The 12789-nt window shown below is 38.5% G+C and overlaps 2 protein-coding genes across 3 annotated transcripts; one reads left to right on the top strand and one right to left on the bottom strand.

Annotated features, from left to right (window-relative positions):
• Positions 1–44: 44 nt before the first annotated feature.
• Positions 45–4911, bottom strand: atp6v1e1b (ATPase H+ transporting V1 subunit E1b). Its single transcript, XM_058078388.1, has 10 exons — positions 4805–4911; positions 4633–4695; positions 3931–3996; positions 2736–2845; positions 2583–2649; positions 2409–2498; positions 2269–2337; positions 2115–2209; positions 1951–2038; positions 45–501 (listed from the first exon to the last, which is right to left on the bottom strand). Exons 2-10 carry the CDS (start codon positions 4663–4665, stop codon positions 439–441), a joined length of 681 nt encoding a protein of 226 aa, XP_057934371.1. The 5' UTR covers positions 4666–4695; positions 4805–4911; the 3' UTR covers positions 45–438.
• Positions 4912–6113: 1202 nt separating this feature from the next.
• Positions 6114–11085, top strand: LOC131132608 (bcl-2-like protein 13). Of its 2 annotated transcripts, none has more exons than XM_058078389.1 (2): positions 6114–6267; positions 10095–11085. In XM_058078389.1, exon 2 carries the CDS (start codon positions 10266–10268, stop codon positions 10887–10889), a length of 624 nt encoding a protein of 207 aa, XP_057934372.1. In that variant the 5' UTR covers positions 6114–6267; positions 10095–10265; the 3' UTR covers positions 10890–11085. The 2 variants fall into 2 exon arrangements, with proteins under 2 accessions (XP_057934372.1, XP_057934373.1); XM_058078390.1 differs by having other exon boundaries at positions 6117–6267; positions 10099–11085.
• The last annotated feature ends 1704 nt before the right edge of the window (positions 11086–12789 follow it).

The raw sequence follows: 12789 nt of genomic DNA, 5'->3' as shown, positions 1-12789 counted from the left end.
GTGTGTGTGTGTGACCCTATTGTGAGGACACTACTGCGTAGTACTCATGATTCAATCATTTTATTATGTTGTACATTTACACCAGGTTCGAGACAATAATACAAACGGACAAAAAAAAAACGCACAAGAAATAATTTAGTCAGGAACGCTCATATTTACGACTCTCTAATAAATTAACTCTTTTGTTTGGAGGATAACTCGGAAAACGAACATACGTACACGGCATGTACCCCCCCATCCCGCGGTAGTGAACTAAACAAGAATCATCGCTGTTGTCTGTTAGCAGCAGCGAGGATCAACGGGTAATGATGAGCGGCGATGGCGGCGCTGCTAGCGTCCGTCCCTTCATGCACAAAGAAATACAGCAGCACGTCACACGATAATAACCACCACAATACCCCAATTGGGGTTTTTTGCCTTTGGGGGGAGGGGGGGTTCTCAGTCCATGAACTTGCGGTTTGGGTTGGCGCCGAAAAGAGCCACTCGGATGTCAGGCATCATCTGCAAACAACGTCCACAAGACACATACAGTAGATGACTTACAGTATTTGACCTGGACTGGGGGTGTGTGGGTGTGTGTGTGTGGGGGGGGGGGGGCAAAAAGATGGAAATGAAAATAAAAACAGCACAAAATGTGCAGTAAATGCAACTTATGACGTGTGTTTATGTGAGAAAAAAAAATGTCCAAGTGCCACTAATGGAAAAAAATTAATATATTATAAAGTTAAATTATAAAAATTATATTATAAATTAATGTGAAAAGTAAACACACCTGCTTCCACGCTGCATTTTTGTAAATAAATGTCATTATGTTCAATATTGCTATTTCAAAAAAAAAAGTGCCTCGCTGTCGACCCCTGCAGTACAGAGGTGGTACTGCGTCAATAAAACCTTTCCAGGTTGGGATGCATACTGAAAACGGAAAGGATGTAGATATGCTAAGAACTTACATACATGTATTTCAAGTATTATTAGTTATTATTATTATTAGCATGCACATTGATGACTTTATTCCTTGAATATTTTCGCTCCATTCATGCCACAGTATATATATAAACTTTTATGCAAATTAATTTCCCCAACAATTGGGACTATTCATAAAGTTACAACTTCAGAAAATTTAATTTAATTTTTTTCTTTAATATTAATATTAATTACTTTTTATCTGAATAGTTCTATAGTTTTTTGTTGCAATATTACTACTTTATTATTTTCCTGGTAATGTTGTGACAATACTGCCCTAATATTCATTCATTCATTCATTCATTTTCTACCGCTTACGTGCTGGAGCCTATCCCAGCTGTCTTCTGGCGAGAGGCGGGGTCCACCCTGGACTGGTGGCCAGCCAATCACAGGCCACATAAAAACAAATCTGCCCTAATATTTTAATTTTATTTTCATAAAATTAGTGCTCGGCTGCACGGTGGTTGTGTGGTTAGCATGCAGGCCTCACAGCTAGGAGACGCGGGTTCAATTCCACCCTCTGCCATCTCTGTGTGGAGTTTGCATGTTCATGCGTGGGTTTTCTCCGGGTACTCCGGTTTCCTCCCACATTCCAAAAACAACATGCTAGGTTAATTAGCCACTCCAAATTGTCCATAGGTATGAATGTGAGTGTGAATGGTTGTTTGTCTATATGTGCCCTGTGATTGGCTGGCTGGCCACCAGTCCAGGGTGTACCCCGCCTCTTGATGGAAGACAGCTGGGATAGGCTCCAGCAACCCCCGCGATGATAAGCGATAGAAAATGAATGAATGAATATTAATTACTTTTTATCTGAATAGTTAAATACTATAGTTTTTTCCTTGCAATATTACCAATATTTATTGTTTTCCTGGTAATGTTGTGACAATACTGCCTAATATTTTAATTTTTTTTCATAAAATTAGTGCTGTTTTTTTTTTCAAATTCTATTTTTAGAATAGCAACTGCTGGTCTTCTAGCAGGTACCTGCTGAGCCATGAGGTCCAGTCTGCTCTCCAAGGTGTTGGACACTTTGATCTTGCCGTCCCCGTTGTAGAGCTCGATACCTCCGGAGCTGCGAGACGTAAAAGGGCGGGTCGGTTTGCGTTTGGTTTTAAAGCCGTCAAACGTGGCGGTTTGTAACTTCTTACATGTCGGGAGACAGGAAGTTGTCCTGGTCGATGCGGACCTCCAGGGTGTTCTTCACCGCCGCTTTGTAGATGGGAATGTTCCTCTGGATGGACGCCTGGGAAGACGAGAGGCGTGACGTGGATGCGATGGGGGGGGGGTTATGTTTGGACTCACCTGCACCATCTGCACGTCTTGTTTGCGACATCGAATGCTCACTTTGGTCTCCAGCAGCTGATACAAACCCTGGATGGAAGCTCAGAAGCTTAGAAGCTGGTGCTAACGGGTTAAATGCTACCCAATGAAGGCGTGCTAACCTGCAGAATCAAGCCGTCGATGAGAGCGGCATACTTGGAGGGATCTCGTGCCACGTTAGCGAGCCGTTGACGAGCCTCGTTCAGCATGTCCTGCGGGCACGAGGCGGCATTTGGGATTAAAAAAAACCTGATATTGAAGAAAATCCACCTCAGTGAAGAGAAAACGTGACTTGCCGAGATCATATCGTCACGGGCCTTCAGGACCTTCAGACGCGCCTGGTTCATCAGGTTGGACATTTGGCTGCAAAGCGGACAAAAAACAAACACGGTGCGTGTTTACGGAGACGCCACACGGACGAGGACCTGCCACGTCGGGACGTGACTCACATTTTCTTCTGCTGCTCGATCTGCTTCTCTTTCTTCTCGTAGTACTCCATTATCTTCAGACGCTGCGTTTGCACCAGGCGGCCCTTCTCGATGTTGAACTCCTCCTCTGCCTGCAGGGGGCGGCACACACTCATTGTTTTTTCCACATAGTGTTACATTACCAAGAGCTGTAATGATATTTTACACGTATTTTAAATGTGATTTAGCGCCCCCTAGTGGCCAGTGTGGAAAAGTATATCATTAAGTAAGCTCACCCAATCACTTAATGGATTGATCCAATCATTTGGATGTGCTGGTACCTTGCCGTGATAGTGGGTGTATTTGTGTTTGCCAGCCAGCTATTAACAAATTCATCAACGCTGTATGCCGGGGGTGTTCAAACCATTTTTAACAATATGGAGAAAAATGAAAGGGTGCAACTTTGATATTTGGTAAAGCCAAATCGTCAGATTGCTCTTTTACCGTATTGTCAAATATGTTCACTTTCTTCTTAAATAACCTTTTCAATTTTGTTTTGTAATATTACGAAATTATTCCCATTATATTTGGACTTTATTCCCATAATAGATAATAATAATATATATATATTAATGTTAATAAATAAATTAGAAATAAATAAATAATAATAAATAATAATTATAATAAATTCCCTTTTTCCCCCAACTAATTTTGCAAAAATGTCAATGTCTGTTTTGTTTTTTAAATCACATATTTTTGATACTAGAATGACATTTAAAAATATATACAGAATTTATTTTTTAGATTATATTATTCTTTACTATATTAAGAGTTTATTTTGAAAAGTTATACCAGTTTATTCTTTTTTTTTCCAAGTATTTAAACTTTCTTCTTTAAATAAATAATACAATTAAATGAAATCATAATTAATAATAATAATTACATACAAATTAAAATAGATAAATAGACTAATTTTTTATTTAAATTAAATTTTAAAAAATTTAAAAAATACTATTATATTAGAAAGGCAGGAAGTGAACAAATGTAACAGTTAGTGATTGTAAAAGTACCAGATGGAGGGGTAGGATTTAATAAGCTTTGCTTCTTCCTACTCCTTTTGGACATGTGGAACTGGCAATTGTTTGTTTCCTTCTTAAATTGTATTTTTAGAATGTAATAAAGCACCCCTAATGTACCACGATTGAGTGTTATGATAAAACTGCACCGTATTGCGTACCTTGGCGTCAATCTCCTCGGCCTTCTCGTTGGCCTCCTGCTCGATGAAGGCCATCATGTGCTTGATCTGCGGACAAGGATGTTCATGCCATTAGAAATATGACGCCAAAACACCAAGTGCCGTCTTTCTTGCGGTGGAACGGACAAGGTGACACCGCAAGGAACGCCCCACGTAGCACTCACACACAAAAGGTTATGTTGTCAATAATAGCTATTTGGCAAAGTTTAGCTGCTAACGTTAGCTATCACTGAATGTGTCGCCCATCACTCAAATTGTACACACGCTCGATTTATTACAAATTTGAGACATGTATTTGTCAGTTATGTTCTTTCAGACCACTATTGCTAATGTATGCTTTTATTCCACGCAGAATCCACAGCAGTTCCTCTTAAGAGCCGGGCATGTGACATATGTCATGTGACCGCTAGCGAAGATGACTTAACCACAACCAAGAACATACTTCTAAACCAAAAACATATTTCTAAACCAAAATAACAAAAAACTAGAACATTATATCCACTGTAATGGAACTCTGGTTTATTTCATGGTTATCCTGCCGTTATGTAGCTTGGGGCAATGTCATCCAGCAGGATGCTAGCCGTTGCTAACACAAGAACGAGTAAAAAATACACGGCATAACAGGAAATTGTCTTAAAACGAGTAACTAAGAGGTAAATCGTTCATTTAAAAAGTCTTCATTACCTGCTTCTGAACGTCGGCATCGCTGAGCGCCATGGTCGCTGCTGCTGCTAGCTAGCTGGGGGCCTGCCATGGAAACAACATCCATATCAGTGTTATTACAATCACATTAAACATACAATATACATACAATACATTACTATGGACTAAATAGACTTTAAACGGTCACATTTACCCGTAAAATGCGCGGAGAATAATGAATGAGTTAATCCCCGCAGTCGTGACGAGGGAAGACGTCTACACGGAAGGTCAGCTGATGTTTGTGGTCACGTGCTATTTACTTCCGGCTCCGCAGCCTATCAGGTGTAAGAAGGAAGCGGAAGTGGCTATTTCTAGTTTATAAAGACAAAAATATACTGTAAATACTCTGTACATATATAATAAATATACAACTATATATATATTTATATTATAAATTAATTTGTACGTAAAAATAATGAAACATTTTTTCACATATATATATATTTTACATACAAATTTAATCATAATAAATATACGTTTTATATATATAGTTGTAATGAATGTACAACTATATATACATAGTTATATAGTTATATAGTATATATATAGTTGTATATTTATGATATATACATTTAATATAAATATATAATAAATTAATAATATTATAAATACATTTATAATTATAAATAAATATTCTGTATATTATATTATGTATATTAATATTATTAAATATTTAAAAATATTATGATATATATATAGTTTTGATAAATATACAAGTATACAGTATATTTTTGTCTTTATATATGTAGCCGTATATTTATTATGATTAAATATAAATATATAAATATAAATATATATAGTTGTATATTTATTATGATTAAAATTTGCCCATAAAAATAATGAAACACTTTTTCAAGATGACTAAAGGAGAAGCCTGGAGAGGCTGCCTCGTTGAATTTGAAACAGAAGTGGAGACTGACATTTAAATTCTGTTGTTAAATATTAAAAATATAATTTTGAAGGCCCTAGCGTTCAGTTCAATATATACAGTCATAAAAATGCAATTATATATTTGTGAAAAATTGAGCATCGACACCATCATATGAGACAACATAGGAGAAAAGTTGCAATGCTCCCATTTGTTTCAAATTTGTAACAAAATCACCAAATCAAATAAAACATAAAAGAACACCCCCCCCCAAAAAAAAACATGAAAAAACAAAAGAAAATGAATATTTAATTGAAATGAATTTACCCCACTAAATATGTTTCCATATACAACATATACAATATAAGGACTGTTGACCTTGAGGAACTTTCACATTGACCTCTGCTGCAGATACCCGGGTTAAAGTCCGGTTTAGGACTTCAAACTTTATGTGTTACCCCCCAGCCCTGCCCCCCACGCCACCTGCAAAGTCACCACCGTCCAGTGCCAAGTGTTATGTCATGGATCTGGGAGGTGGAGCGCCACAGACAGGACAGAGATAGAGAGAGCGAGAGAGAGATAGAGAGAGAGAGAGAGAGAGCGGCTCGTCCATTGTGTTATTCCAGCTCTGGATCCAGCATGCATGTCTGCCTGTCGCTTGCTTTGACTGACTTTGTGTCGTAATTCTCTTCCCAATCTGATCTCCAAGCAGCTCAGTCCAGGACCCACCGGCACCGAGAGCACCGCAGGTATGCTAAATCTTCTTCTTTCTTCTCACTTTTACAAGAAAGTTTCAGTAAAATCTTAAAACAAAACAAACCAAAGTAGGCAATCGTTTTGGGATTGGAAAAATGGGATTGGATTTGTTGGCTCCTTCAAAGAAGTTCGGTTCGGTTTGTAAACATGGCGCCGGAAAAAAAAGGTCACTGTGGGTCATTTCAGTTTCGTGAAGGGCAGAAGCTAGCTAGCATGTTTGGTTGGCCAAAAATAAAAGATAGGCTTGTTTTTCTTTCTTGTTTTTTTGCATGGAGCTGAATGATCACGTAGCTTTCATCAAAGGTTGGGATGGGATCAATGGGAATCCAATTTTCCCAAGTAGGCCAGTAAGTTAAGGAGGATCACAAAGATGGAGTGCGTGTTGAGGGATTAGGACGCACGTCACCCAGATGGACGCCCAAAACATGACTGACTGCAATGTTTGGTCGGAATTACAGTAGGTTCCTGTTTTTTTGTTTTTTTTTTTGGGGGGGGGGGGGGGGGGGGGGGTTACATGTCGGGACCACCGGCCAATGCCCAAAATCCATGAGCCCATCAAAATGCTTACTTTTGTACAGCTCTTCTGATTTCTGCTCACCATTTGCAATAAAAATGATGAGATTCAGTTTTTTTTTGGGGGGGGGGGGGGGGGTTGGTTACATGCCGGTACCACCGGCCAATGCCCAAAATCTACGAGCCCATCAAAATGCTTACTTTTGTACTTTTGACACACATTTCCTCTGATTTCTGCTCACCATTTGCAATAAATATTATTAGATTCTTTTTTTTGGGGGGGGGGTTACATGCCGGGACCACCGGCCAATGCCCAAAATCTACGAGCCCATCAAAATGCTTACTTTTGTACTTTTGACACACAGCTCCTCTGATTTCTGCTCAACATTTGCAATAAAAATGATTAGATTCAGTTTTTTTTGAGGGGGGGATGGGTGTTACATGCCGGGACCACCGGCCAATGCCCAAAATCTACGAGCCCATCAAAATGCTTACTTTTGTATTTTTGACACACAGTTCCTCTGATTTCTGCTCAGCATTTGCAATAAAAATTGTTAGATTCATTTTTTTTGGGAGGGGGGGATGGGTGTTACATGCCGGGACCACCGGCCAATGCCCAAAATCCATTAGCCCATCATAATGCTTACTTTTGTACTTTTGACACACAGTTCCTCTGATTTCTGCTCACCATTTGCAATAAAAATGATTAGATTCAGTTTTTTTTTGGGGGGGGGGGGGGGGGGTGGGTGTTACATGCCGGGACCACCGGCCAATGCCCGAAATCCATGAGCCCATCAAAATGCTTACTTTTGTACTTTTGACACACATTTCCTCTGATTTCTGCTCACCATTTGCAATAAAAATTATTAGATTCAGGGTTTTTTTTTAGGGGGGGGGATGGGTGTTACATGCTGGGACCACCGGCCAATGCCCAAAATCTACGAGCCCATCAAAATGCTTACTTTTGTACTTTTGACACACAGTTCCTCTGATTTCTGCTCAACATTTGCAATAAAAATGATTAGATTCAGGGTTTTTTTGGGGGGGGGGGTGGGTGTTACATGCCGGGAACACCGGCCAGTGCCCAAAATCTACGAGCCCATCAAAATGCTTACTTTTGTATTTTTACACACAGTTCCTCTGATTTCTGCTCACCATTTGCAATAAAAATTATTAGATTCAGGGTTTTTTTGGGGGGGGGGGTGGGTGTTACATGCTGGGACCACCGGCCAATGCCCAAAATCCATGAGCCCATCAAAATGCTTACTTTTGTACTTTTGACACACAGTTCCTCTGATTTCTGCTCACCATTTGCAATAAAAATTATTAGATTCAGGTTTTTTTTTTTGGGGGGGGGGGGGGGGGATGTTACATGCCGGGAACACCGGCCAATGCCCAAAATCCACAAGCCCATCAAAATGCTTACTTTTGTACTTTTGACACACAGTTCCTCTGATTTCTGCTCAGCATTTGCAATAAAATGATTATATTCAGCTCCAGATCTCTCCCACTCTTCAAGCCCCGCCCATCAAACTGCCAATTCTTAACAATTGGGCAAAAAACCTTATCAGTAAACATCAGTTCAGTTCACTCTATCACATTTCCCCCCCAAAAATATGAATTAATGAATAACTCATCACTGTTATGTGATTGAATATGGCTTAATATTAATACATAAATATACCCAATTAAGCATTTTTTAATGCTAAATGAAGCATTTCTAAGCACATACATGTCTAAATGAAGTATAACTGACTATACAAGTGTAATGCATTCAAATACGTTGCCATATGTAGTATTCTGCACTATTCAGTCGTATTACATTGATGACATCATGTCGCCACAATAGGAAGTACTGCTCATAAACAGGAAGTCTCCCAATGCCAACACGTGAGAGTCTATATTTTATGAATTATTATTTCTTAATCTGACAACAATATTGGGTAATAAGAGTGTAGAGGTGATTATAGGGTTGTTATTTTATGTCTAGAGGGCTCTGATAATTTTCAAAAGCGTATTTAAAATGTGTTTAATAAGTTTTCTATGTCTTATTTTCTCTTATTATGTCTAGTACTGTATGTTGTGGCACGTGTTGACGTCTATTCCAGGCCGGGCGGTGAATACTTTCCGCAGTAACCGGGGTCACCTTGGCGTGACGCGTTTTACGCACGCACGGTGGAATGAGGATGTCTTAAAATAATCCCACACTGTCAATCATTTTTAGTCCATTCAAGTAGCAAAATATAAGTTCACCTGTTGTCTTCAAACTGGACTTGAACTCAACTTAAGCAAAGTCAGTTCATGAAGTAAAATGCCAGGGTGGGATTTGTGAGTCTCTATTCTATGTGTTGTAAAGGTATACAAAGAGATAAAAAGAGGTAGCTAAGAATGTACATAATGGGACACACCTGAAAGTCTTCTGAATAAAAACCTCCAAGAAGCTCCAGCAAGGCTCCATGTCCATCCGGTCAGCTGCAAATAAAGCATATTGTTATTATTATTGTTATGGACGTTGTTACGCCCAAGAACTACCTTACTGGCGTAGTGACACCTCGCCATACCACAGCCACTCACTGGCTTTTTTAAAAATTAAAATTAAAATTAAAATTAAAATTAAAATTAAAATTAAAATTAAAATTAAAATTAAAATTAAAATTAAAATTAAAATTAAAATTAAAATTAAAATTAAAATTAAAATTAAAATTAAAATTAAAATTAAAATTAAAATGAATATTTTTTTATTTTAACATTAACATTAACATTAACATTAACATTAACATTAACATTAACATTAACATTAACATTAACATAAAAATAAAAATAAAAATAAAAATAAAAATAAAAATAAAAATAAAAATAAAAATAAAAATAAAAATAAAAATAAAGCACATTAATATTATTATTGTTCAGAACGTTGTTACGCCCAAGAACTACCTTACTGGTGTAGTGACACCTCACCACACCACAGCGGCTAGCTAGCTTTTTTTAACAAAAAAATAAAAATAAAAATAAAAAAATTTATACACATGAATACTCATACATAAATACACATATATAAATATAAATATAATATAAATATAAAATATAAATATATATTTAAAAAATATGTACATAAAATATATGTGTATAAAAATAATATATAAATAAATATATTTATATATATATATATATATGTATATATGTATATGTAAAATATGTATATAAAAATAAATAATATACATACACATACATATATATACATATACATACACACATATATATATATATATATACATAAATAACCTCTGTTATGTCCCCCAAACGGAAGCCAGCCTTCACCCTGGAGGGCAAAGCCCCAGTCGAGACCAGCGGGGGGGTCCCAGGTGATGGCGAGCCCACCTCCCTCAGCTCCAGCCCTGCTGCACAGCCTCCTCTGGCCCACACGGAGAGTCCTGGACCCTGGCAGAGCGAGAGCCTGCTGGCAGAGTCCTGGTCCACCATGGGGGACGTGGACCCCGAGGACACCAAGAGCCTGGACAGCAGCGACGGGGCGGTCCTGGCCGGGGAGGAGAACCACTCCTCCAATTCCGACATGGTGCACTTGGAGCGGGAGGAGGCGGAGATGCTGGAGGAGGCGGCCGGAGAGGAGAGAGGAGGGAGGTCGGAGGATGAGGAGGAGGAGGAGGAGCTTCAGACCAGTGTGCTGAGCGTCTTGGGTGGCGAGTCGGAACGCCAGGAGCTCCCGGAGCCGGCGGAGGAAGCTCACACGGAGCAGGAAGCGGCTGCGGAGGTCATGCAGGTGGTGCCCCCCATGGCGCTGCCACCCCTGCCTGTCCTCCGACTTGAACCCCCTTCCGCCACCTCCACTCCGACCGCTGCCGAGGAGCTTCCTTACACCGCACCGGGGCTCCTTCCTCCCTCATCCACCCGTCCCCCCGTGGAGCCACCTGCCGAGGGGCTGGAACTCACCCATGAGAAGCCCCTTTCCGAGGAAAGGGGACACCCCGCGAAGGGGTCCGCCGGTCCCACCACCGAGCTCCCAGTTCTGCTTTGCGGGGGCGCGGCTTTGGTGGCGGTGGTCGGCGTCGTGGCCTACGGCGCCGTGGCCTACTGCAGGAAGTAGAACCTTCCCTGACACGTTAGCGATATTCCACTGTCATGTGATGCCAGGTAGCAAATCCACGCTGCTGATTGGTTGATTGGTCGGATTGCGTTTGTGCTACCTCAGCTCGCAGCAGAGCTCACGGCCTTGCTTTTCCGCAACCACAAATGTGCGGCGAATCTTACCGAGGAATAAACATTTCCTGTTTTTGATTCTTCTTGCTCGTCTGTGCGCCTATTTTATATTCTGCCCCGCAGTTTGAAAACCACTGATTGAATCCGTCACACAAATATCCTCATTCTTGTACGTTTTATTCAGTAAAAATAATTAACATTTAATTTAACGTAGCAGATTATATGACACTTTTACAGATAAAATAAGACTAATACTTTACTTTACTAATACTAATACTTTAAGTGTGTGTATTCTGCCCCCCCCCGCCAATTTTGTTAACTCAAATCAATCAAAAGTGTTCCCACCCCTGTTATATACTGTATAAGCATGACATAAAATGCGGAGTCTCTTGTAGTTCACTTCTTAGCCACAAGAGGACGCGCGTTGACAAACATGCCTGGAGCAACTAAAGGTACCTTTGTTGGTACAAAGGTACAAAATACAACGATGACAACAAAAGTACCTCAAAGGATTGAATGTTGTGGCAGTACAATGCTATACTTTGGTGATTTGGGTTATTATCAAGAAATCAAGAGATTTTAGCTCTTAAATTCAACCTTAAATGCATTTGAACATGCATCAGATTACAAATTTCCCCACTGAGGGACGAATAAAGGCATATCTTAATCTTAATTACAATTGAACGCATCACATAATCAGTTCACAGTTCCACATGTCCAAAAGGAGTAGGAAGAAGCAAAGCTTATTAAATCCTACCCCTCCATCTGGTACTTTTACAATCACTAACTGTTACATTTGTTCACTTCCTGCTTTCATAATATAGTTTAAGTTTAAGTTTAAGTTTAAGTTTAAGTTTAAGTTTTAATTTAATTTAATACATTCATTCCTTCATTTTCTACCGCTTATCCTCACCAGGGTCGCGGGGGTGCTGGAGCCTATCCCAGCTGACTTCAGGCGAGAGGCGGGGTACACTCTGGACTGGTGGCCAGCCAATCACAGGGCATTCATTAATTTTAATTTTAATTTTAATTTTAATTTTAATTTTAATTTTAATTTTAATTTTAATTTTAATTTTAATTTTAATTTTTAATTTAATTTAATTTAATTTAATTTAATTTAATTTAATTTAATTTAATTTAATTTAATTTCATAATGCCGCCTACAGAGAACATACTAACTCCTTATTTCTAAAATGACAAATACTTCAACTTGCTGATATAGTTCATCTTCAAACAGCTAAAATAATGCATAAGGCTAAAAATAACCAATTAGCTAAATTAAATTAAATTAAATTAAATTAAATTAAATTAAATTAAATTAAATTAAATTAAATTAAATTAAATTAAATTAAATTAAATTAAATTAAATTAAATTAAATTTTAATTACATTTAATTTAAATTTAATTTAATTTAAATTTAAGTTGAAGTATTTGTCATTTTAGAAATAAGTAGTTAGTATGTTCTCTGTAGGCGGCATTATGAATTATCCTTACTGACCTTTTTTGCAGTACATTTCGCCAGTGAAGATTGCTTTTATAGTTATTAGTGATTGAGAAGTGAATGAATAATGGCTTCTGATATCTTCTGAATCCATGATATTCATTATTATTATTATTATTAAAAGCAAATCCATCGATCCCTCGTTAGAACACAACAAAAACATCTTTACTACATGCCAGAAAGTGAGTGACACCTACTGATTGTAACACTTCTTGATTTTGGTGGTGTGACGGTAAATAAAGAAGAACAATGGGGTCGCGTGTGCGGCCATGCATGCAGCTATTCA

Source organism: Doryrhamphus excisus, chromosome 7 (genome assembly GCF_030265055.1).
Source record: "Doryrhamphus excisus isolate RoL2022-K1 chromosome 7, RoL_Dexc_1.0, whole genome shotgun sequence".
Lineage (NCBI taxonomy): Eukaryota > Metazoa > Chordata > Actinopteri > Syngnathiformes > Syngnathidae > Doryrhamphus > Doryrhamphus excisus.
Note: the sequence above shows the minus strand (reverse complement) of the source record. Positions and strands in the feature narration are given on the sequence as shown.

Bases quoted from the DNA above. Each gene is read 5' to 3' on its own strand.
- atp6v1e1b (XM_058078388.1), bottom strand. From the start codon at position 4,665: ATGGCGCTCAGCGATGCCGACGTTCAGAAGCAG. The intron at 2,846-3,930 runs GTACGCAATACG...CGCCCCCTGCAG, and splicing joins CCGAGGAGATTGACGCCAAG to GCAGAGGAGGAGTTCAACAT. The intron at 2,650-2,735 runs GTGAGTCACGTC...TCCGCTTTGCAG, and splicing joins ATCGAGCAGCAGAAGAAAAT to CCAAATGTCCAACCTGATGA.
- LOC131132608 (XM_058078389.1), top strand. From the start codon at position 10,266: ATGGGGGACGTGGACCCCGAGGACACCAAGAGCCTGGACAGCAGCGAC.